Source organism: Lycorma delicatula, chromosome 10, assembly GCF_047948215.1.
Source record: "Lycorma delicatula isolate Av1 chromosome 10, ASM4794821v1, whole genome shotgun sequence".
NCBI lineage: Eukaryota > Metazoa > Arthropoda > Insecta > Hemiptera > Fulgoridae > Lycorma > Lycorma delicatula.
Genome location: NC_134464.1, coordinates 40,947,225 through 40,971,566, shown reverse-complemented (window position 1 = coordinate 40,971,566; position 24,342 = coordinate 40,947,225). Strand labels below are relative to the sequence as shown.

The 24,342-nt window shown below is 31.8% G+C and overlaps 1 protein-coding gene across 1 annotated transcript; it reads right to left on the bottom strand.

Moving 5' to 3' along the window:
- Positions 1-1,803: 1,803 nt before the first annotated feature.
- On the bottom strand, positions 1,804-8,232 carry LOC142330834 (cilia- and flagella-associated protein 144-like). Its single transcript, XM_075376291.1, has 3 exons — positions 8,107-8,232; positions 4,848-4,989; positions 1,804-1,988 (listed from the first exon to the last, which is right to left on the bottom strand). The coding sequence occupies exons 1-3, from the start codon at positions 8,204-8,206 to the stop codon at positions 1,862-1,864; spliced, it is 369 nt and encodes a 122-aa protein (XP_075232406.1). The 5' UTR covers positions 8,207-8,232; the 3' UTR covers positions 1,804-1,861.
- Positions 8,233-24,342: the final 16,110 nt, after the last annotated feature.

Here is a 24,342-nt window from a genome sequence, read left to right as displayed (position 1 = left end):
CCTTCTTCTATCTTCTTTCCTGTTTCGCCTCCGGGAATTACCGTAATCAGAGAATCAATGAGGATGATATACTTAAGCGTAAATCAAGTGTAGTCTTGTATGATTTCAGTTCCACAATTCCTGAGATTTGCAGTTAACTGAAACCCAACCACCAAAGAACACCAGTAACCACGATCTAGTATTCAAATCTGTATAAAAGTAACTGTCTTTTCTGAGAGCTTTTGACTTCGAAATCAGCTGATTTGGGAAGACGCATTTACCACTAGACCAACCTGACGGGTTAACACCATATACCTGTGGGAGTTATACGTTACACAGGCAGGCTTCATTTAAAAAAAAGGATCAATCAACTTCATATTTCTTCTAAAAACACTAATTTTTATAACAGATTTTCAAGATCAATTTTATCTACATTAATAATATTTAATATGCTGATGATAATACAATATAAACGATAGACGATATAGAATAAGAACTCCAAAAACCTCTTATTAAATATACCTATATGTTTATCTGTAATGGTTATAAAGATTGTGACAGGAAAAAATCACTCTTCTACCAAAAGAAATCTGATGTAGACACCACGTGACTTTCTTTTACCCCTTTTAAATTAATTTACACATTTTTTAAAATGAAAAGTACATAAAATTTTATTTCGTTAATAATTTCTCATATTTTTCATATTTTTACTTTCTTGAAGGAAGTAAAGGAAGTATTGTGATCCCGAAAAATTTCGGTTTTCAGATTTCAACCGAAATATCCATTTTGACTAGTTTCGGCATGATGTCTTTCTTTCTTTCTTTTTCCTGTTTAGCCTCCGGTAACTACCGTTTTAGATAATAATTCAGAGGATGCACGAGGATGATATGTATGAGTGTGAATGAAGTGTAGTCTTGTACATTCTCAGTTCGACTATACCTGAGATGTGTGGTTAATTGAAACCCAACCACCAAAGAACACCGGTATCCACGATCTAGTATTCAAGTCCGTGTAAAAATAGGTGGCTTTACTAGGCCTTGAACGCTGGAACTCTCGACTTCCAAATCAGCTGATTTGGGAAGACGCGTTCACCACTAGACCAACCCGGTGGGTTTCCGGCATGATGTCTGTATGTATCTTGCATAACTCAAAAAGGATTAGTTGTAGAATGTTGAAATTTTGGATTTAAGATTGGTGTAACATCTAGTTGTCCACCTCCCCTTTTGATTGCAATCGACTCGACCAAAGATTTCCAAAAACAAGTCCAAAATCCAAAATATTTGAATTTTGAACTTTTTCATAATTACGGTAATAAGCCCTTATTGACAGCTTACAATCTCTGATTGTAACAAAAATTATGATAATAATTCAATAACATTAAAAAAAAAAATATATACTAGTTATTAATGAAATAAAATTTTATGTATTTTTAGTTTAAAAAAGAATGTGTATATGCAGTTTAGTATGTACGAGGAACAAGGAAGTCATATGGTGTTCACTTCAGATTTTGTGTGACTAGGTACCGATTAATTCTATAAACATCGCGAATGGTATTGAAATGTACTACTAATTATACAAGTAACGTATATTGTTTTCATGGAAAAACTCTGAAGATGTATTATTTGATATAATTATTAATCTCTTTAATTAGAAATAATAACCATTAAAATACCAAGTTTTCATGTTAACACTGATTTATTAAAAAAAAAGAAAAAAGTTCTTCAATAAGTAATTATTATAAATTTTATATACAGGTTTAATCTAATATTTACATCAGGTAAATCATTTACAACGTTAGTTCAATGATTTTATGCACGTATTTCTTTGCAGAAATTAAAAAAATAATAAAATACCCTTTGATTATATTCCTTATTTATTTCATTTATCTTTTTGTAACACACATTTTAATAATAGTTTCTGTTTGTGTATGAGGATGTATTTTACGACCATGTTGCATTCTTCTATCAGAATAATCCTTATCCATTAGAGGATCTGTGTACCAACCATATCTGAAATAGTAATAAATATCTTAAAATTATAATTAATAAAAGTGAAAAAGAAAAAATTACATAACATACAAAGTGATATGAAATAAACAGCTTCATATATCAATACCGAGCGATAATAGACGGCAGAAACAAATCAGGATCTACATACATAATTACTGCCTTATGGTTGATTTCAAAAAGTTTCCTTAAAATCTTGAAACAATCATATTTAATAATTTTTTTTTAATTTAAATATTATAGGAAGTTGGAAGATACATGATTTTTAACGACAAAATGTACGAAAAGCGAAAGCTCTTTTTCCAGTTTTCAAATTTGATTGCTTATAACATTAAAAAAAAGGCATTTATAAAGAAACTGTTTTCACCATCGTTTTTCTCGTAAAATTTTACATTAAAATCATGTATTAAATGTTCATCTTCCTATTTAAACAAAAAGTACATTCAATATGGCGGATCATAGATACAATTTTTTCCCCCTAATATGTACATTACAATCTGTTCGTAGTGAATGAGAAGTAACCCCCCCCTCGCCCTAATGAAATAAAGATGATACGTATGACATGAAAATGAGGTATAATCTTGTACAGTCTCAGGCTGACCATTACTGAGACGTGTGGTTAATTGAACCCTAATCACAAAAGTTCTTCCCAAATCAACTGATTTGGGGTTTCGAGAGTTCCAGCGTTCAAGTCCTAGTAATGTCAGTTATTTTTACAGGAATTTGAATACTAGATCGTAGATACCGGTGTTCTTTTGTAGTTGAGTTTCAATTAACCACACATCTCAGTAATGATCAACCTGAGACTGTACAAGACAACACTTCATTTACACTCATACATATCATCCTCATTCATCCTCTGAAGTATTACCTGAAAGGTAATTACCGGAGGCTAAACAGGACTGTTTCTACTTCCTAGTATCTGATTGTTTTGAAATATGAAGCCGTTTCCACATTTTAATATCATCTTATACATACGAAATCTTTACAACAATTTTTATTTCAAATATTTTTCATAACTTTCACAGGATATTTTAAAGTTTTGAAAATGTTTTTCACAATATTTTGTACACGTGACAATCAATTTACTCGTTAATAGAGTATATAAAAGTAATATTTTAATTATTTTTTTTTTAAAACGAAGTATTTTTTCGTGATTTATATAGGTAAATATATATATATATATATAAATTAATTATATTTTATAGAACATTACGTATAAATCTATTATACAAAATTTAAATTTTATGAAAAGTATTAGTCAAAATTATAGCATGTGAAGTTTTTTTAATTGAATTCATTTTTTTTTTCAAATGATTTTTACAAATGTTAAATGTGAACATTAGCCTTACAAAAACCAAATAGAATTTATTGTAGAAAATGCATTTTTTTGTTGAGATTAAATGGTACACTATCTCAAAATCAATAAAACAAATTAATTTTGTATGTTTAGTATTTAGAGGAGAGTTATTTTGTAACATGTTTTCGAACATAAGTTATTTTAATTTTTGCTGTATTTAACGAAAAAAGTTTGTTAAAACTATTATTTAAGAAAACAAATTCATGTTTTATACAAAAATCTGTCATCAAACAATTTTTTTTAGATTTGATTTACTAAGCATTTGGCACGGTTCGTGTTAATAGAATTGTATAAGTTAAATTTCCACTTTCCAACAAAGTGTAAATCCTAGTACTTTCAGAGTTGTTACTCCATCGTCAGGGAATTTCTAAAAGATGTTAATTTAAATTCAAATGAATAGTCGTTTTTAAATTAAACTGTTATGTTCATAATAGTCGGTCGTCAATAATAAAATTAATTGCTACATCAATAAGATAGTAATGTCATGCATATAAGATGTTTGCGACTCCTACTTAAAATAGATAATATTGCATAATCTAATAGATAATAGACGCAAACATCTTACAAACATGACGTTACTGTGTTATTGACATACGAATTAATCGTTTTTAAATTAAACTAACATCTTTTAGAAAATCCCTTAAGATGGAAAAACAGCTTCGAAAGTACTAGGATTTACATTTTTTAAATGTTGGTAAGTGAAAATTTAATTTACACAAATAATATTGTTCTTACAAAGAATTAAAAAAAGAACTTTCATAAATTATACGAACGGAGGTAATAAATTTTCGAATGATTTTTTCTTTTATTACTTTGTACAAGGAAGTACTGTAATTGCGAAAAATTTCGGTTTTCAGGTTCTGAAAACATTCTGGTCATCACTGAAACCATTTCGACTACTTTCGTACGTAAATATCTCACATAACTCAAAAACGATTAGCCGTAGAATATTGAAATTTTAGATTTAGGACGGTTGTAACATCTAGTTGTGCACCTTCCCTTTTGATTGCAATCGAATGGACCAAAAGTGTCCAAAAAATGCCCAAAAATCAAAAGAAATTGGATTTTGGACTCTTTCTTAACTGCAGTAATAAACCCTCCATCGCCTCATTGAAAGTGTTTCAACGATATATCATATAAATTATATCATATAAAATGAGTAGTTCTCATTTTCATTAGTTTCAAAGTTATAGCCCAAATAAAATTTTAATTAATGATATATTTGGACCTTACAAGAAGAAGGCACATCGATTCGAATCTGAATTCATTTCCTACTTTTTTTTCACTTTTTTAATTTAAATATATTGATTTGTTAATAATTATTAACCTGTTATTGTAAAAAAATTACAAAATAATTAAATAATAAAAAAAATTGAAAATAAGAGTGTAATAAAAATATAAATACGTATATAAAAGATATATGTAATTTAATAGGCGAACAAGGAAGTCATGTGATGCCCACATCATATTTTTGTTATTATATTTTTAGTATAAAAACTTACTCCTGATTTGTAGTTTCAGGATACGGAAGTTTCTCTTTTGGAGTTTTTTCTTGATATTGAGTTAACATATCAATATAAACTTCTTTAGGTTCTGTAATTCTGGAATCATAATGCGAGTAAAATTTTCCAGTCACGAAGGTTGCTATATACAAACATAAATATTTGTTTTAAATAATTATATATATATTGTTTTTATAGCTTATTTTATCATAAATATTTAATTTTATACACACAAGTAGACTCATTGGAGAAAAGAGATACACATTTGATAACCGGTTAATCATTTCAACACCGTTTTAAGAAAAAAAATTTCAAACAATATGCAACATATCAGATATTTCTTCACTTTTTAAAAAGCAAATTCCTTTTTTAAGATTTAAAGGGAATAAAGTTAAAAAAATGTTTCTCCAAAGGTTATATATCTTCCATTTATAAAAAAAATCTTATATTCTTATAAAAAATGTGATTTTGTACGGACTAACAAACAGTATCAACCAACATTAGGTAAACAATTTACAAAAGCCACGTTAATTAATAAACCATTACAGTGCTTCTACTTTAGATACTTTTTTTATGTTTTACTTTATGAACTAATTCGCTACAGAAAGTTAGAGATAGCTTGTACGTGGAAATATGGAAATGGAATTTTGTAGTGTATGAAAAATGACCGGGACAGAACCTGTTATTCCTGGAACAAAGGCCGAGACACTAACAGTCCGCCATGAAGGACGGAAAAAATTGAAAATATCCACCGAGATCGTTTTAACAGAAAATATTTTAAATGAAAAATATTTCTTAATTTAAAAAAAGAAAAATACTTTACTTAAACAGATTGAAAATGTGCTGAAGCAATAATGTGTAATTTTACAGTACTACTTTGAATGATTATATGACAGAACAGAACTTGACAAAACAGAACATGAAGAAACAGAATACTGAAAAAAACAGAACATATATTTACACTCGTCTAATTTCAATTAATTAAAGAAAATACAGTATTTATTTTTTATCATTGAAGGGAATAATTAGAGAATTACTTACTTATAAAATTTTATAATGAAATTTATTTAGGATTCCTGACACAAAACTAATGTTTAAAGAAAATAACCAACGCAAATAATAACAAATAAAGTATTTTAATTAATTATTTTGTATTTAGTTATTTATTTTTTGCCATAATCGCAGAATAGAGGAAGAAACAAAATGTTTATTATTCATTTTATTGTTTAATGCTACTTAATGTTTAAGTAATGGATAAAACACTATGGTTAAAGTATATATACAAATAGACTGCTTATAAATCCAAAAACATTATAACACTTTTACATACAACCATCAAAAGAATTGTTATAGAATGTAGTCTTTTAACATCACAGGTGCCCAAATTTGACCCGGCTATGCCATTCCCAGCAGAAACAACTGATCCGCCGGGTCTAGGTCCTTTAATTTCCATGCCTCAAATGGGGCTGCCCCGAAGGACCTCCCCACCAGGACTCTGTTTGCACACACGCATCCGCTTTGAATTGTAGCGCTCCCCCACCGGGACTCTGGTCTTAACAAACCCTCCCTACCCAGGAGTCCTCGTTTACTCATCGGAAATGAGACGCCGGAGCATCTCACCCCCTCTTGAACGGGGCTGTCCGACCAACCCTAATCTGATATCCCCACAGTTCCTTCAGTTCCCCACATCTTCAACTTCTTCCGCTGTCTTCCTCTTAATGATATTTTTTATCATCTCACTAACCACCCTCTAATTATTTTCTCCTTGAAGCATTGCCTCTACTATATTATCTGGGTTAACGATACCCACTTTGCGATAAACCTCCTGCCTCTTTTCATCCCATCTCGGACAGTGAAAAGCTGTATGTTCTACTGTATCCTCTTCGGTACAGCAAAGACATACATCAGCCCTCCTCCTCTACCTCTTAAATAAGTAACTATTAAAACAGCCGTGGCCCATCAAAAATTGGGTGAGCTGAAATGACATCTCCTCATGTCTCCTATACCACGGCTTAATGGATGGGATCAACCTCCGCGTGCACTGCCCGACTTCTCTCTCCAATCGATTCTGTCACCTCTCTAACAAATCTTCTTTTGCAGTATTCTTACTCTTCTCCTTCGACCACTAAATTCTTTCTATAGCCAATAACTCAAGAGGTGGTAACGATGCCACAACCAAAACGGCCTCCGTGCACAAGCCCCCACAAGCGGTAAGACCGTCCGATATACACACGCTACCCCAATAGCCAGCCGCCTCTGCAACACGAAGAATATTATAAAATGAAAAACTTATCTTAAATGTAAGTAAAATTACAAAATGTAAATACAATCAGGCACTAAAACACTCGTTAAAATATTTGATTTGTTTTCGAAATAATAATACAATAAAATACAGGTATTAAAATCCTATAGAAAGATTACGGATTAATAATTCCATGAAGGCATTACATGAATTTGTATATTTTAGGAAAGACCTCCGCGTTACAATAAAAAAAACAAACAAAAAATAATCATCAAGAGGTCAGGAATTATTACAAAAAATTCAGTAAGTAGTTCCAGTAAGTAGCAAAAATGTTTAAAACTTTTGTTTTAAACTGATTTATTCGTACTTAAATTGAATAATAGATGTCCGCTCTCAGTGGGTTAGGATTTATCTTTAACTTTTCAAATAACAGAGGTGAATTTTCTGACCATGTTTTAACCAGTCTTCTCATATATATAATATTCAAATTCAAATTTATTCCAATAATAATTTTACAAATAATTATAAAAAATTTCCATTATTTTTACATAAAAAGTTTTTTTTTTTGTTGGTTTTATACATGGTAGTTAAACGCTTTATATGTCATTTCTAACAAAAATTTTGCTAAAAACTACGTATTAACAGCAAACAATTTTTCTTTTAATTCCATTTTGATCCCTTTGTTATCCACTTTCTCGGGAATATATTGTACTGGATAACCATACTGGTTTACTTCAGAGTAAGTCACAGTGGTTTACTTCACAGTCAATAAGTCAATAAATAGAAGAGATGCAATTAAAATAAATTAACCATATAAAAAAAAGAAAATTATATATTGTAATTTTTTCACATCGGGAAACAACTGTTATGGGATTTAACCAGCTAAAAAGAAGCCATACACAAAACACCATGCGTAATTTTTTTTTTTTATATATTACTTGAAATTAAAATTTAAAGGTGAGATTTAAATTTCACCTTTTATTGTGTAAGTAAAAATGGAAAAAATATATATATTACCTTTCAGATTAGGTCGAAAATCCATATAAGGCTTAAGATATTTCCTTTCTCTTTCATACATTTCCGTTAACTGCCTATGTAAAAGTATCGTCGCATGCATTTTTGTTATTTAATTATACTGAAAAAACAAAATTATTTAAAAATAATAAAATTGTACAATTTATTTTTTTATAAAAAAAAAATTAAAAAAAAATTACAAAGCGTAGTATAACAGTTTTATATATAATAAACACACACTATTTTTTATTAATGAAAACTATTTTTTTATTTAGCACAATCACGGTTTTTTTTTATTCAGTTCTCATAGAAACGAAACAAATAAAATACTATTCAGATAATATTAACCAAGCAACTAAATTTTAAAAGCATTCTTTCTTCGCTTTATACTCGTTCTAAAAAAGAAAGTGCTGACAAAGTATTGAATGACTTTCCCGGCTACACCGGTTAAGGTATATATATATATATATATATACCTTGCACAGCTTTTTTATTGCAAAACCTCTAAACTTTAAAACTTCATGGGGGAAATTAAGAAACAATTTTTTTAATATTGAAAAATAAGTTAACCTTTTAAAATAATAATAATTTTTTTATTTTTATTTTGGGTCCGGGGTATATTATGGGTGGCAAAACTATTTAAATTTTATATAATCTTAAAATAACAAAAAGATAAAAATAAATAATAATAAAGATTAAAAGGGTTAGAGCCAAAAAAAAGAAAAAAGAACATACTTTTAGAGGTGGGGAATAATTTTTTTAATCTTCGGGATCACCGTTCAAGTATTGCTTCAGAGTATGATATGGATGACAATTTTTGTACCTGTGAAAAATGCCATGCCTGACTGGGATTCAAACCCGCGACCTCCGGATGAAAAGCCGAGACGCTACCACTCATCACACGGAGGCCGGCAGGGAAAAAATTTAAAAAAATAAGCTTAAAAATTTGCTTGAATAAAGTTTTATCTAAATCTAATACCTAAATCTATTCGCAGACGTGTTTTGATAGCTCTATATGTAATATATAAAATACCAAAAGATTTTTTTTGTTTAATATTAAAACATCCGATATATATATATATATATAATAACTAAACTCTATTCTTTGGTTAGACAAATATAAAAAAACTAAATAAGTTAGAAAATTATCCAAATTAAATTAAAAGAAAATTTTCTAATGCAATTCATTAGGTCAACAACCAAACAAACAAAAACAAGAGCAGAAAAGCTCGACGTTTTCATCCAAGATGTAGGACAACCACAAATGACAAAAAACAACACCAGCAAACACTTATAAACCCCCCCACCACCATTCCAATGATAACATTACGTAAAAACTAAACAAAAAATGCTAATCCTAAATATATATATGTATATTTCAATTTTAAGACAATTTTAAGAGATGGGGTTGATTTTTTAAAAAACGTTTTTTAGATTATTTATATATGCAATATAGGTAACAAATTTACCAAAGTACAGTTTTTTCTAAAGTGCCTCTGAAGAAAATCGAAATTGATTTATTCGCGATATCACCCCACCCCTTGAACGAATTTCGAAAAAAGTTTATTCTGATCACATACTCCATATTATTAGAAATATTTGAGCTAAATTTGAAAAAAATCGGTTCGGTTAATCCGTAGATAAGTCAAAATCAGTGAAATATACATACGTACTTCACGTAAGTACATATACATACATACTTATGTTTTTTTTTTTTTGTCTAGATGAACTAATTAAAACCTAAAACATAAATATTTGCAAAAATCCCCGATACCCCATTTTTTACACAATCACCTTACTTTCCCGTAAATACAGCTATTCTAACTATATTGCAGTGCAATATATTTGCATACTGCATTATGCTGGAATAATTATTCCAGTTATATTGGCTGTGAGAGTAAAAAATTAAATTTGGACAATTTACGTAAAATTTATTCATCCTTCAAATTGTAAAAAAAAGAATGTATTTTTTATGATGAGTTGTTTTATATCATGCAATCGATTCAAAAAAAATTGATATTGCTTAAAAGAAGATTATATCAATTTATATTATGAAAGAAAAACACCAAAAGATTTTTCCCTAACGAAAAATAAATTCTTATTAACAAGAAAATTTCTGATCTAAAATAGATAAGGTAAATTATTTAAAATTAAATTAAAATGAAAAAAAATTACAAAATATTAAAAAACAACTCAAAAAAGTTGTTTTTAATTTTTTCGGTAAAACTATACAATAATGAAAGGTAATGTTGTTAAAAAAATTAATAAAAAGCTAGAGAATTTTTTGCGTAATTCATTTTCTACGATTTTTAATTTATGACTTTTTTAACATAAAATATATCGTCACTAACCCTTGTTGAGTTTCTAAAAACTCGTTGCTTAGCATGCTTAACTGTTACTAATGTCCTTGAACTTTTAAAAACTGCTTAAGAAGGCATATTCAAGTATTAATGATTATAAATGTAATACTAACTGCTGGCCACGTATACAAATATTTAGAACGCATTCTTGTAATGTACGTTATTTACTTATAGATTTTAAGTGCAGTGTTCTAAGAATTTTTCGTCAACCACAAACGTTGTTTAAAGTTCTCTGAATATATACTCGCGAGTACTCTATATTTCTAAATAAAGATAAACTCTCTTATTAAAAGCAAAACTTGCATACTTGGAACGAGAAATACTTGCGCGTTTCTTCATTAATAAAAACCTCAAATTTATACGTTTCAAATTGGAAACTAAGAATTATGTCAAGTATAAAATAAAAAATGTTTATCTTGCAGTATTTTTATTAGCTGCCTTTTACGGTTGTTATATGTATATAAATTATAATTTAAATGTTCGTTTGTTAAAAATCTTAAATCTCCCAAAGTTCTTCATTGATTGCTTTAGAATTTGGACACAACGTTGCATTTGAATACTCGCGTGTTTTTATATACCTACTATTTGTATATCTAAGATGTTACACCCGTGACGTTAGCTTATAAATGTAACAAAATAAAAGCATTTGCTATAGCATTTTTACTGTCAGATTCTGAACATCAAAAACGCGTATAAACCAATTAAAAGAATTTCGGGAAGATAATCCTGAAGATTAGATTGAGGATGAATTAGGCTGTGTTTTTTAGGATTTATTAATTCAATTAAACCATTTTTTTTTTTGTTGAATAAATACCAATTTCGAACACCCATTCACACATTGATTGGTCTGCTTTGTTAAACTTTTTCGAATACGGGTATCACCTAAGATTTTTGTCACAATAATATTTTTTCTGTTTTATATAATTTAAAAATAAATAGCTTACCAAATTCCAGTTTAATTTTCTCGAGCTCTTTCGATTATTCTGCCATCTTCAAGAGGAATATAATTGTGATGAAAAATTTAAAACTACCATAAATGAATTGATATATATAAAACAATTAATCGTCATTTTATTATTTGTCAAATCTTAAATTTTAAGCCTAAGTGACTATGTCCGTATTGTAATAGTTTCTCAATTGTTATAAAATAATCACATCTCAATTCCCCCGCGAGGGGAAAAGATCTCGCCTCGTAGCGTGTCAGGTCGCTACACCCCCACCCCCGTTCCTTACCAGTAACGGCTTTAACGGAGGACATCTTCTTGCCCTCAAACTGTAACACATTCCACAGTGTACAGCCCGGCCACGGGGAGATGCCACCGATGCAGATGCTGTGAGGGACATCTACATCGGTAATTCGTCACAAGAGATAGTATGAGTTCTGCCTTCCAAAGAAGACAGCTGACACCTAACGCTACCACGTTGCCCTCAGGAACTAAGCAAAGAGCCTAAACCGCGGAGAAGAAGACCCCGCGCCTACCATAATCAGCCTAAAATATTCTATGCCCCTAGCACATAGATGCATCAAGTATGCCACGACAGCATATCTTTCAGCAATTCAGTCACCGCAACGGATCTTAAGAATTTAAGCGATTGGAGTACAGCCGCAAGATAAACAATAAACCAAGTCCCAGAGGTCCTAAAGTTTGGTCCGTCGGGAGCTTAGTATAACCTCTAATCTCCCACTACAGTTCCGGTTAGGAGGGCGTCTCTGAATACACCCTGGTCGATCGCAACCAATTTCACCCATCACCCCCATTAGGTGTGCACTCCAATTCGACAAATGGCCATGCTAAAGTTTTTATCAAATAATCCCAGTCATTCTCATAACAATTGAGAAACTATTATTAATATTATTTTGTGTGAACAATATGCTTTTTACTTCTTCGACAAAAGGCGATCGGCGCTCCCAAACCGCGATCGCGAATCAGTTTTATCTAAATTGTAAGTTCCCTATTTCCTTTCCCTTCAAGAAAGAAGAAGAGGGAACGAGCCCAGCAACCACCGACAGCATAGAAGAACGAAGAAACTAGAAACCTGCACTTTCCCCCGTTCAGCCCTTTGGGGACACGGGAATATCAAGGTTACTGGCATGTAATTTCGATTACTGCCGAGTCTCGGAAAGTGCAGGCCAAAGAAGAACGAAGACCCACTACGTGACCCGACGTCACGGGCAGGAGTCCGGAAAAAGAGCCCAGCAGAGATGCATCATGAAGGGCAGCCATTAAAGAAGTGGATGAAGATCTTCTCATTATCCATTCCTTAAAATACCTTTATACTTACAATTAATTAAATTAAATTAAATCAGCAATTGCGACTCCCTCCGGAGAAGGGGGCGCATTGCTCCCTCCAAACAATTAGTGCTCCGTTATGGCGTATTCCTGCTAGCCTATGAAGCGTTAGCACCGAAAGGACGGTCTGAAGGGGAATTAAGTCGGGAGGGCAGGTTTTAAAAGCCTAGCCTCCCGCGGTCGGACCCAGAAATGGGTTCGAGAACGCTGGTACAAACAGATTGGAATGCTAATAAATACGTCCTTAAAATATAAAATATAATAAAACTTAAAACTTAGACCCGTCATTATAAAAAATAAACCCTTAAACAAGCTCGATTACAGAATCATACAGCAGCAAGGGACACTGTCCAGGCTCTGCGATTCGAAGGGAGAATCTGTGAAACTCCCGTCACCTTTGCATTCCAGATACTATTACAATACGGACATAAGTCACTTAGACTTAAAATTTTATCTTTTGACGAATAATAAAATGACGATCAATTGTTTGTTATATATACAATTCAATTATGGTAATTTATAATTTTCATCATAATTATATTCCTATTGAAGATAGAAGAATAGCCGAAAGCGCTGGAGGAAATTAAACTGGAATTTGGTAAGCTCTTTTTTCTTAAATTATATATAATAATTATTATACCAAACGGTACAATGTACGAAAAACTAAATTTTTCTGTTTTATCTTATATTTATATAGCTTCATCAATACTTCGTACATTGTAATTTATAAATTATGGTTCATGTAATCTTCTCTACACACTTTAAATAAATATCAGATGGCATCTTCAACATTGCACAAGTTTAAGTAAAGAATTTATGACAAATTTTTTAAGCCAGTATCGCGTATCTATAATTGAAATCATAATGTATACATTTAACAAAATGATAAGTTTGGTCGATCTTGTGCGTGCATTACTCAAAAACTACTGGATAGAATTTAATAAAACTTTGGAGATTTATGACTTAAAGGCTTGGTCATTATCGCCTAGTAGAATTATCACGATATTTCTATTGGGAATTAAAATATTACAGATATTCACTAAAAAATATAAATTAATCCTTTTACGTCATTATATTTCTGTTAACATGATATAAGAAAAAGATCTCCGAGTTCAGTTTTATATGCTTTTAAATATTTCATTGTATGATTATTATTAAATTATCATTATTAGTTTAAATTAGCACAATTAGCAAACTTTTACGGATTTTGATTGTTTATTTTGGTTGTCACATATGCTTTCAGGAATAACTTTTCTTATTATTTAAAGTCTGCTAAAAGAATGACAGTATCTCGGTCCTCTGAAACAGCTAAAGAGCGTGATTTTTGGTTATCTGCTGACCGAGAATCGAGCTGCAATAAATTTTCGAGTGGCACTTAAATTCATCACCAGTCACATTGATGTCATTGTAGAGCTATTATGGTCATATAAGGATAAAAGTGGCTTTAGCTATAATATACAGATTAAGTACGCCGATCATGAGCATATTGGCATTACGACAGAAGTCTGTTCGTATTGTCATGCACGGAGATGTAAAGGAGAACCAAAACGAATATTTTGTACATCATGAAAGGTTCATTTATCTCAAATTCAAGAACCGCCATAGGTAATTTGAAGTACTGTTGAATGGAGACCAACGTAAATCCAAAGATTTTCTGTACAATTTAAGAGCCTACAATTTTTATAGTTTTTAATACATTATGAAATAATACATATGTAATAAAAATTATGAAACATTAAATACGAATTCGATTATAAAATATGAAACGAAATATAAAAAAAAAAACGAAAAAAGAAGAAATATATGAAATTAAAGAAAACACATACATATCTTAGTAAAATTGAGGAACTTATATTGATGAGCTTAACACCTAAAACCCATACTCCAAGTATTTGGCGCGTGAAGCAGATTAAAATCACGCACTAATATCCATACTAATGACCCGATATTATTTATAACATTAATGCTTAGTTGTAAAAAAGAGACAAATTATACGTACAGAAGTCTGTCGACTACAATAAATATGATTGTATTAATTCAAATTCTAAGTGAAATGGTTTATTTATATTTCTTTTAAACAAAAGTGGATGAGATTATGAATACATCACCGATTAAGAAGTGAGAAGGAGTTAAAGGAGAAAAATCGGTTGGGTTATCTGACAAAGGAACTAATGGGCGTGAGTATATGCGTGCTCCTACCTGTGTTAATAATGTTACAAACTGAACATAAGTTAAAACTGATGTCTTCATGATACGTTTTAGGTGTGTTTTGACAAATTTGACTGACGACTACTCTCATAAACCTCCAAAATGTGGAGTCGTGGTTGGTATGAAATGCCACGTTATCTCTTCTTGGGATAGAGAGGTTAAGGTAGAACTCTTGAATTCTTCATTCTTCTGTAACTCGGCTAGTATAAGTGAAATGGATTATATCCATTTCTGTCACGGAATCAAGATGACGTCTTCCATACTACTTCTAGGAAACAGTCAATTCGATATAATTACAACGGTCACACAAATTTAATTCAAACCGCAATAGCAGAATTTCTTAACCGCATTGAAGAAATTCAGCTCGAGTACAGACAGGTTCTAATCCAAATGTATGGAAAGGTACATCGATGTACATAAGGAAGAATACGGTGAAATAATCATAATAAAGCGTATGAAAACTGCTTGATTTCTTTTGATAAAATTGGATTAATTTTCTCTGTTGAAAACAAGTCTTAAAACCAAAATTTATATATTGCTATACGGATTGGAGGTCTTAAATTTAAACAGTAATTCAAAGGATAGCAATTCAGTCAGGAATTAGGAATAAATTGAATTTATTACAATTTAATATTTTAATAATAGGAATTGTTTTATTGTGAATACATAATAACAATCCTTCGTAATATAGGTATTATTTTATATCTATATATATATATATGTTCCATACAAGGCGGGTGAAATTAACTTCACTGGGAACAATAATCGGTAATATAATTTTGGTTTTCTATGTAAAATTTAAAGCTCTTTTGATCTATCGTGTACGATATTACTTCTATAAATCTCTCTCTTGTTCGGAATAATACTTTACCCAGAACGATGAAGAAAGGAAAAAGACAGAATACATATTGAAAGATTCAGAGAGAAATGTATAAGACAATTATTAACCTTTAGAAACAAATTATTCAAAATTTAATTAATATTTCTGTTCTATTACATATATATATATATATATATATATCATGATTTAAATGTAAATTTACTACTGACATGCACTTTATTAAGGGTCTTACTAAGAATACACACACACACACATATATATCTATATTAATGTATTAATTCATGCACACACTTCCAAAATTTAATGGGTATATTTATTACTGTTTACTACACACGCACGTGCGCACACAAACACACACACACACAAAACACAATTATTAATCGAAATTCGTGAATTGTAGAAGTTATAAAAGCCTATTACAAAATGGGAAGTTTATATATATATATATATATATATATATATATATATATATTTCAGCCGTTATCGATTAACTGCCGGATAAAGGCCTCTTCAGCATGTTTCCAACAAATTCGGTCTTCTGCAATCTTTTCCCAGTTCAGACAAATATATATTTCGTAATATTACAATCTAACGAGCCTTTGGTCTTCTTCGTAGACGTTTATAATCTAGTGGTATACATTCAAGGGCTAATTTAGTCCACTGTCCATAGCTTTTCTTGCTACATGGCCTGCTCATCGCCATTTTAATTCTTTAGCTTTCATGATAATATCATGTACTTTCATATCTTTTCTAATTCATTTACAGGTCTTCCTATCTTGCCTGGTAACTACAAGCATATATGTTTCCATATTTGTTTGTGCTACCTGCAGCTGTTGTAATGATTTAACGGTTAATGTCCAAGTTTCGCTTCCATAGCTAAGGACTGGCAAGATGTATTGATCAAAATCTTCATTTTATTTTGTATATATGTATAATAAACAGAATACATATGCATTTGAATAACAATCCATATTATATATAAAACTCTAGGAAGATTCCGAATATGCTAAAAAGTCCCTATAAACGGAGGTTTTTTTTATTACGTATTTACGGCTAACAAAATATTTCGACCTGGTTAAAAAAAGGTAAAATAGAAGCCATGCTGAGAATATCTTGAAACCCGAATTAAAGAGCAAATTTGGTAATTTATTTTCTTTCTTTTCTTTAGCTGGGAATTTGGAAAAAAACTTTTTCCAGAAGTATATCTTTATTTTTCAGATAATAGCTGAAAATCCCAAAAACATAAAATAAAACACTTTTTTTTAGGTTTGCCGTCAAATTAACAACCAAATTAAATAAAATAAATTAAGAATAAAACAAATTATTGGCATCTTTGTGGCGTAGTAATAAAGTCTCTCTCGTTCATCCGGAGATCTCGAGTTCGAATCCGGTCAGGCACGGCATTTTTCACACCATACAAAATTTCCATTTTCACAATCCCATGTTCAAATATCTTCCTAAGCTTCTATGGATAAATAATTCATCACTAAAAAAAGGAAAATTATCAATAAAATAAATCATCAGAAAATTGAATTCTGAAAGAAAATTATACCAATAAAATTAACAAAGAACAAAAATACTATTTTTCTGCCAAATATTGGTAGGAAAACGAAAAAAAAACTGTATAATTCTAAATAAACAATCCCTTTGGCATGCCGGAAGGCGGAGGTAGATTTCACCGGTGCTAAGTAGGGGATAAAAAAGATTTCCATCTTAAGAAAAAACTTCAAATTTAATCAATACGACAATGGTTGGGTGTGAAAAAAGTTTCACAAGTTTAGCATACGACAAGCCCCATCCTACAATTCCAGCAATATTTTGATCATTCCTTGCCGCAAGGGTTGGTAATATCAAAAGTTGTTTCACACAAAGGTTTTTAGGTTATGTTTAGGACTAACGACCACTTTAAACCGATTCGATACTGTGCCTATTAAGGGAGATATGATATTTTTGTCTTCGTAACCCCATTTTTTCCACCCCCTAAGCCAATTGTTGGTGATATCAAAAATATTTACTTAGATAAATTTTAGGCCCTCACCTAATGAATTTCTTATTTCACCTAATAAGAAAGTTATAGCGAAATTTGTTTTGTCGAAGAAGTCCCCATTTCCACCCCATAGTTCAATTTTGCCCATTAACGAACTTGACCGAGATTTTGGGTTGTTATATTTTATGTATCAATTTGAAAGTGATTAGGGCAAAATTATGCAGTTATCCTTTCCACAAAAAGATATATATATATATATATATATATATATAGATACAAATTTTGAACTGACGATGGTTTTGGGGTCTGAGGGATGTGAAATGCTGATATGTCGAAATTTTCCGGAAGTCGAATCATGGTACCCATTGCAATAGGTAGCTTTCTTATGAAATCTATTTAATTAAAAAATTAATAACTAAATCAAAAATCAATAACTTCTAAAACAAATTATATTAATAAAATAATTTTTATTTCACGAGTTTGTAATAATAGCTAATCATAATTAAGTTATTTATTTCCAAAATTACTTATCTGCCTATTCCAAATAAATAATTTTGGGAGCAATTTTGTAATTTCTAAAAATAAATTAACAATTTAGAATGTAGTTTAAACTTATGTATAGAGAAAACATCAACATGAATTTCAAAGTTAACGGACAAGTTGTAGATTTTGTTAGAAATTTTCTATTTGTCTTTTGAAAATAAATTAAAATTAATATGTGGAAAACAAAAAGAATTTTTTTTTTCTGTTCAATCTTTTTGAATTTACAACTATTTTCTCAAAAACTACTGGAAATAGAGTTGTGTATCTAATTTGACTGTGCTTATAAGGTTGAGAATATATAAAACCACCAAATTTGTTCCGTAATTCTTAATTCTTTGATCTAATCAGAATTTTAATGTGACTTCAATTTTTTATCTTTGCAGCAGAAACCATGAAGAAATATTTCGCATGAATCGTAACTCGAAAACAAACCATTTTTGGAAGTTTGTTCATAGGAACGATTTGTTTATTGTACAAATCAGGTTCCTAGTTATTGCCGTATAATTTTTTTAAAACTCTGTATACTTATAACATAAAAAGAAAAAACTTAATATGATTATTAATTGTACCACTGATCCGTAATGATAAGGTAACTATAAAGTAACTACCAGCCTCATAGCGGTTTCGTCCATGCTATATGGTTACTTGCGTTTCCTTTAGCCTACAAGGGATGTTTAGCCAGTCAGACACTTTCTCATGATGTAAGAAAAAAAGATACATAATATTAAAGCATTTTTAATTTATAAAAACTATCAATTTATTGTAATTTCTTCAGAGCAACAGTTTGGTCAGTACAGGATCCACTAATTTCCCAAATCAGCTGATTTGGAAGTCGAGAGTTCCAGCATTTAAGTCCTAGTAAAGTCAGTTATTTTAACATGGATTTGAATACTAGATCGTGGATACCGGTGTTTTTTGGTGGTTGGGTTTCAATTAACCACATATCTCAGGAATGGTCGAACCGAGAGTGTACAAGACTACACTTCATTTACTCTCATACATATTATCCTCATTCATCCTCTGAAGTATTACCTGAAAGGTAATACTCCTCTCCTTACCGGAGACTAAACAGGAAAACGAAAGTAAGGATCCATTAATTGGTTTTTAGATTTACCGTCACGGTTTCGCTCGTAAAATATATAATAATAATTACAAACATAAATTACCATCAATCATATTACCAAAATTCATAAATGATTCAATAGCGATAGCATTAAAGGGCAAAAATGTAAAAAAAACAATTTATATTCTTTTACCTCTTAAAATATGAAAATTCAAAAAAACCCGAAAATGGTTATTATATATTTAGCTGAAAAGTATTTGCAAGATGTACTCTATTGAATATCTCGTTTACTATAGTCCAAAATGGTGAAAATTTGCAATAATTGTTCAAATTTTTTTTACTCTTCTTCACGCCTTTCAAGGTCGAATTTTGAAAAAATCTAGAAATTCTTTTTAAGATATTTATATGAACATTACTTACACAAAAAATCAAGTTGATACTTGCATTTCTTATCGAGAAATCCCCCCAAAAAAATAGTAAAAAAAAAATCAAAATCCATTTTAAACCTTCTAACTGGGAATTTCAAAACGTTTAGAAATTAGTTTTTAGATATTCACATGAAGATTACACACACCAAAAATCAAGTTAATATCTTTATTTATTACCGAGAAAATAAAAAAAAACTCAGTGTTAGTTCATTTTAATCCTTTAAACTAAGAATTTCGAAAAAAATCTTCTCAGGGTGCACTTACACTGTAAAACAAACATGTATACAAATTTTCATCAATTTACCTTCCCTAGTTATTGTTGGGCGTTTATGAATCAGTCAGTTAGAACAAATTGCTTTGTAGGTACAGATAAAGATATTCTATAAGTTAACAAGATTTGAACCTAAATTCGGCATTTAAACAATTCGCCGGGATGATGATTTGGATTATTGGAGGAGGTGACAGGAGTGATATGCACAGGCGGTTGTTCTGATAATGACATGTCCGCTGGGACCTATCTTCCACGAGGCGATGGATACATCATCTGATCCGGCAGGTCGAGCCCTGGGTCAACCGCAGCTTTGGTGAAGTCACCTACTGGTTGACCAAATATTTATCTGACCACGGCGTGTTTCGGGTGTACTCACACGCCAAGAGGAGAGCTGACGACCACTTTTGTCTTTCTTGCGAAGACATCGATACACCGGAACACGTCGTGTTGGACTGCCGGACGTGGGCTGCTGAACGTCGCTGCTGTGAGTTGGTGACTGAGCCCCTTACAGTTGACACAATCATAGACTGTATGTTATCAGGGGCAAAGAGGTTTCGTGCGGTAACTAACTTGGTGCCAGGGATACAGCACAAAGCCAGGGTAGAATGGAGCGGCGAGGGGTTAAGGGACAGCCCCATGCGAAGCTGTCGATCGTCTGCGCTTGCACGGATGGGCGGCAATGATGAGGCACTGGGACAGTCTCTCATCCCTTCGCGAAAAAGACCCGGTGTGAGAGTGTCCCACGCAAGGTTTTTCTTTCAACTTCTCTACTCCCCTGGGCCGGACCGACTTGATGGTATTACGCCACCCAGGGGAGTTGCCGTTACTCTAATAGGCTCTCCCCATCTAGCGGCTATATACCGGCATGGCAGGTCAGGCCTACCGGTTGGCTCTTTTGAGATTTTTTTCCCTTTTTCAACTTAGTTAAGAAAACCTAACAGTCAACCCAAGGAGTCCTCAACGGCTCATCGAAACCAGCACGCCTCAGCATGCTGGCTCTCACCGCTGAGGCTGTCCACCCAAACTACAATCTAAAAACCCATATTCCTTTCATCTATAATTTTTTGTTTAAGGACTGACCTTATGAACTCTACAACCATTCTCCAATTCTCTACCCTACTGAGCATATGATCTTTTATCTCTCTCGGAGTCTTTCCGTCAATACCAGCATTGTATCTTAGCATTTGCCATTTTTGGCAATTTAGGAAAGTATGCTCCACACAAGGTGCTCTCACTAGAGGCGTTGCCGTCAAGACCCGAGTCCCGGCTTCTGAGGTGGGGTCCAAGAACGACACAGTCGGGCTTAGATACCCCGTCCTAGAGGTTATAGACAGGCAATGAAAATGTCTAACCGGCGGGCTTACGTGTCAGACTTGACTTATGATCGGCGGACGGGGAGGCCCGTTTGAGTAGACAGCTATTTGGGCTATGCTCTGCTTTCTTATGGAACCGACCCGGAGAAGGGTGAAAAAAAAAAAAAATTTCGGCATTCTTATAGAGAAAAATATTATGTTACCTAATATTATAAATCGAAATACTCCGCAAAAATGTGTTAAATCAGTAAATATCTTTTAATTAATTTAAATAAACAACAACCTACAATTCACTTAAAATTTTTATTTTTTAACTATTAAGTCTTAATGACTTAATTTCATCGAGATCTTTATTAAAATTTATGTAAATTAATAATCTAGAACTAATTCAAAATAAATGAAAATACTCAATCTGCAGAAGCAGCCACAATTAGTAATGCATATAAAAGCGTTATACTACATTAAACAGAGTTTATCATTATAAATAACCCCATTAATAGAGAAAACGGAAAATATAAACAAAAACAGGAGAATAAGATGAGTATATATATATATATATATATATATATATATATATATATATATATATATATATATATGAAGCAAACATTAATAATGTAGTAATACATAAGACAAACACCTTAATTTCATTAGAACAATGTGATGAAATTACACAAACAAACCATAACACTTCCACATGTATTATGAAGCAACACTTAAATGTATTATGCAACCTAAAACACCTTATAAACATCCGTAATGAATAACTTTAATATAACTTTAATATCTTTCATGATCCTAATGATGATAATTAAGCAGATAAATCATTTGATAATAAATTTTAAAAATCCGAGGATGGTATTATTTTATTTTCCTGTTAACGAATGACATTTTTCTTCACCACTAATGAAAACTGGTATATACTGTTTCGAACTAGCATTTTAAGGTAGATGTCATAAGAAAGCTACCTATTGTAATGGCTACCATGATTCGACTTCCGGTAAATTTCGACATATCTTCGCATTTCACATCCCCCAAATCCCAAAACCACCGTCAGTTAAAAAGTTCATAAATACATATATGTATTGATAGATAGAATATAACCACCCAAAATTTCGGTTGAGTTCGTTAATGGACAAAATCGGACCATGGGTGTGGAAATGGGGGAGCTAGGCCCAAGGGGTGGAAAAAATGGGGTTTCGAAGACAAAAATTCATACCTCCCTTAATAAGCACAGTATCGAATCGGTTTAAAGTGATCGTTAGTCCTCTAAACATAACCTAAATCTGTACACTGTAATAATTTTTTATATAACCAACCCTTATGACAAGGGATAACCGAAATATTGAAATATTTCTGGAATTGTAAGAAGTTGGAGCTTGTTGTATGCTAAACACGTGCAATTTTTTTTCACATGCAACCACTTTCGTATTGAGTAAATTTGAAGTTTTTCTTAACTTTAAGATAGAAATCATTTTTATCTCCTACTTAGCACCGGTGAAATTTATTCCGCCTCCTGGCGTGCAGAAAGGGATTTTTTTAACCTAACTCAACATTAAACCTAGGTGAAACGCGGAAAAGTAATTTTAGAGATATATATATTTTTATTTATTTCTTTTCACTATTGTTTATAAAAACATGACACACGGAAAAAGCAGAAGTAATTTTAAACTGCCCAATCAAACCACAATGTATTTTATACCCATTTATACTTATTATTTTAACTGTGTTGGTACTGAAATCGTATACAACCAACGTCATTTAACATGTTTTTTCTGATTTTTTTATAAATACTTTTAAATTTAGTTACCAATCAGTAAGTATTTTAATTTTATTAAGCATGGCTCGTTAGTTTTAACATATAAATTATTTATGTAACAGTTTCACTTACCAACAATCTTTAATAGTCATTTATTACTATCTAAAGTAAGATACTACATTATCTTTAGTAGTACTTTATTGTAGAAGAACTCCAGCAAAGGTGAATGGACGAGGCGGTTAATTCCGAGGTTGGACCCATGAATCCGGAGGGAGCACAGTGACATGAATTATCAACTCACGCAGCTACTCTCTGAACATGGGGAGTTTGCGACTTATTTGCACCGCTCTGGAAGGCGAAATAATTCACGGTGCATGTACTGTGAGGAGCTGGATCACTCGGAACACACCATATATAGATGTGGGAAGAGATGTGAAGGAGGTTGGACCTGCAACGGCTCACCCCTGAGACTACTGTGGATTACATACTGCAAGGAAAAACGGAGTGGATCAAGGTCTCGAAAATAGCATTTGCAATACTAAGTGTTAAGGAGGTGGAGTGCAGAGAACTAGGAGACCACGTGGTTGGACCACCCAGAGGGATGTGATCATCAAGAAAAAGCACTGAGACTCAGGTGAAGTTTACCCCTGCCGGGGTTCGGCCCCGGCAGGGGTGATAGTGAGGTGGAGGCTTATTCAGTAAATAGCAGGCATACATACACACTTTAACGTCTTGTGGAACCTGTTAACGAGCCCGACACGCTATGCGTAAATGGTATTCTTCCTCTCACCAGAAACAAAAGTTCATTAGTATTGAATTTGGCCACCAGCGGTGTCACTAGTATTGTTAAAAATGAATACATTTACTGATGGGGAACGTGCTCGCTGTGTGCTTTTGTTTCACGATTTGCAGTCAGCAACTGCAATTCAACGTAATTTTCGTAGTAACCCTCCTAGTAGGCATACAATTTACTCTTGGCAACAAACCTTCGTTGAGATAGAACGGCCCGTTCTACTTCCTGGAGGCAACCGTAAATGGTATAGTTTATCTGCACATGCTTTAAAATTTTCTAATTCCTCAGTTAGGCAATGATGACTAAGATCGACGCTATTGCTATCAGAAATAGTGAGGCATCACCTCACTATCGCCTAGAAGTCCGAGAATTTCCTGATACT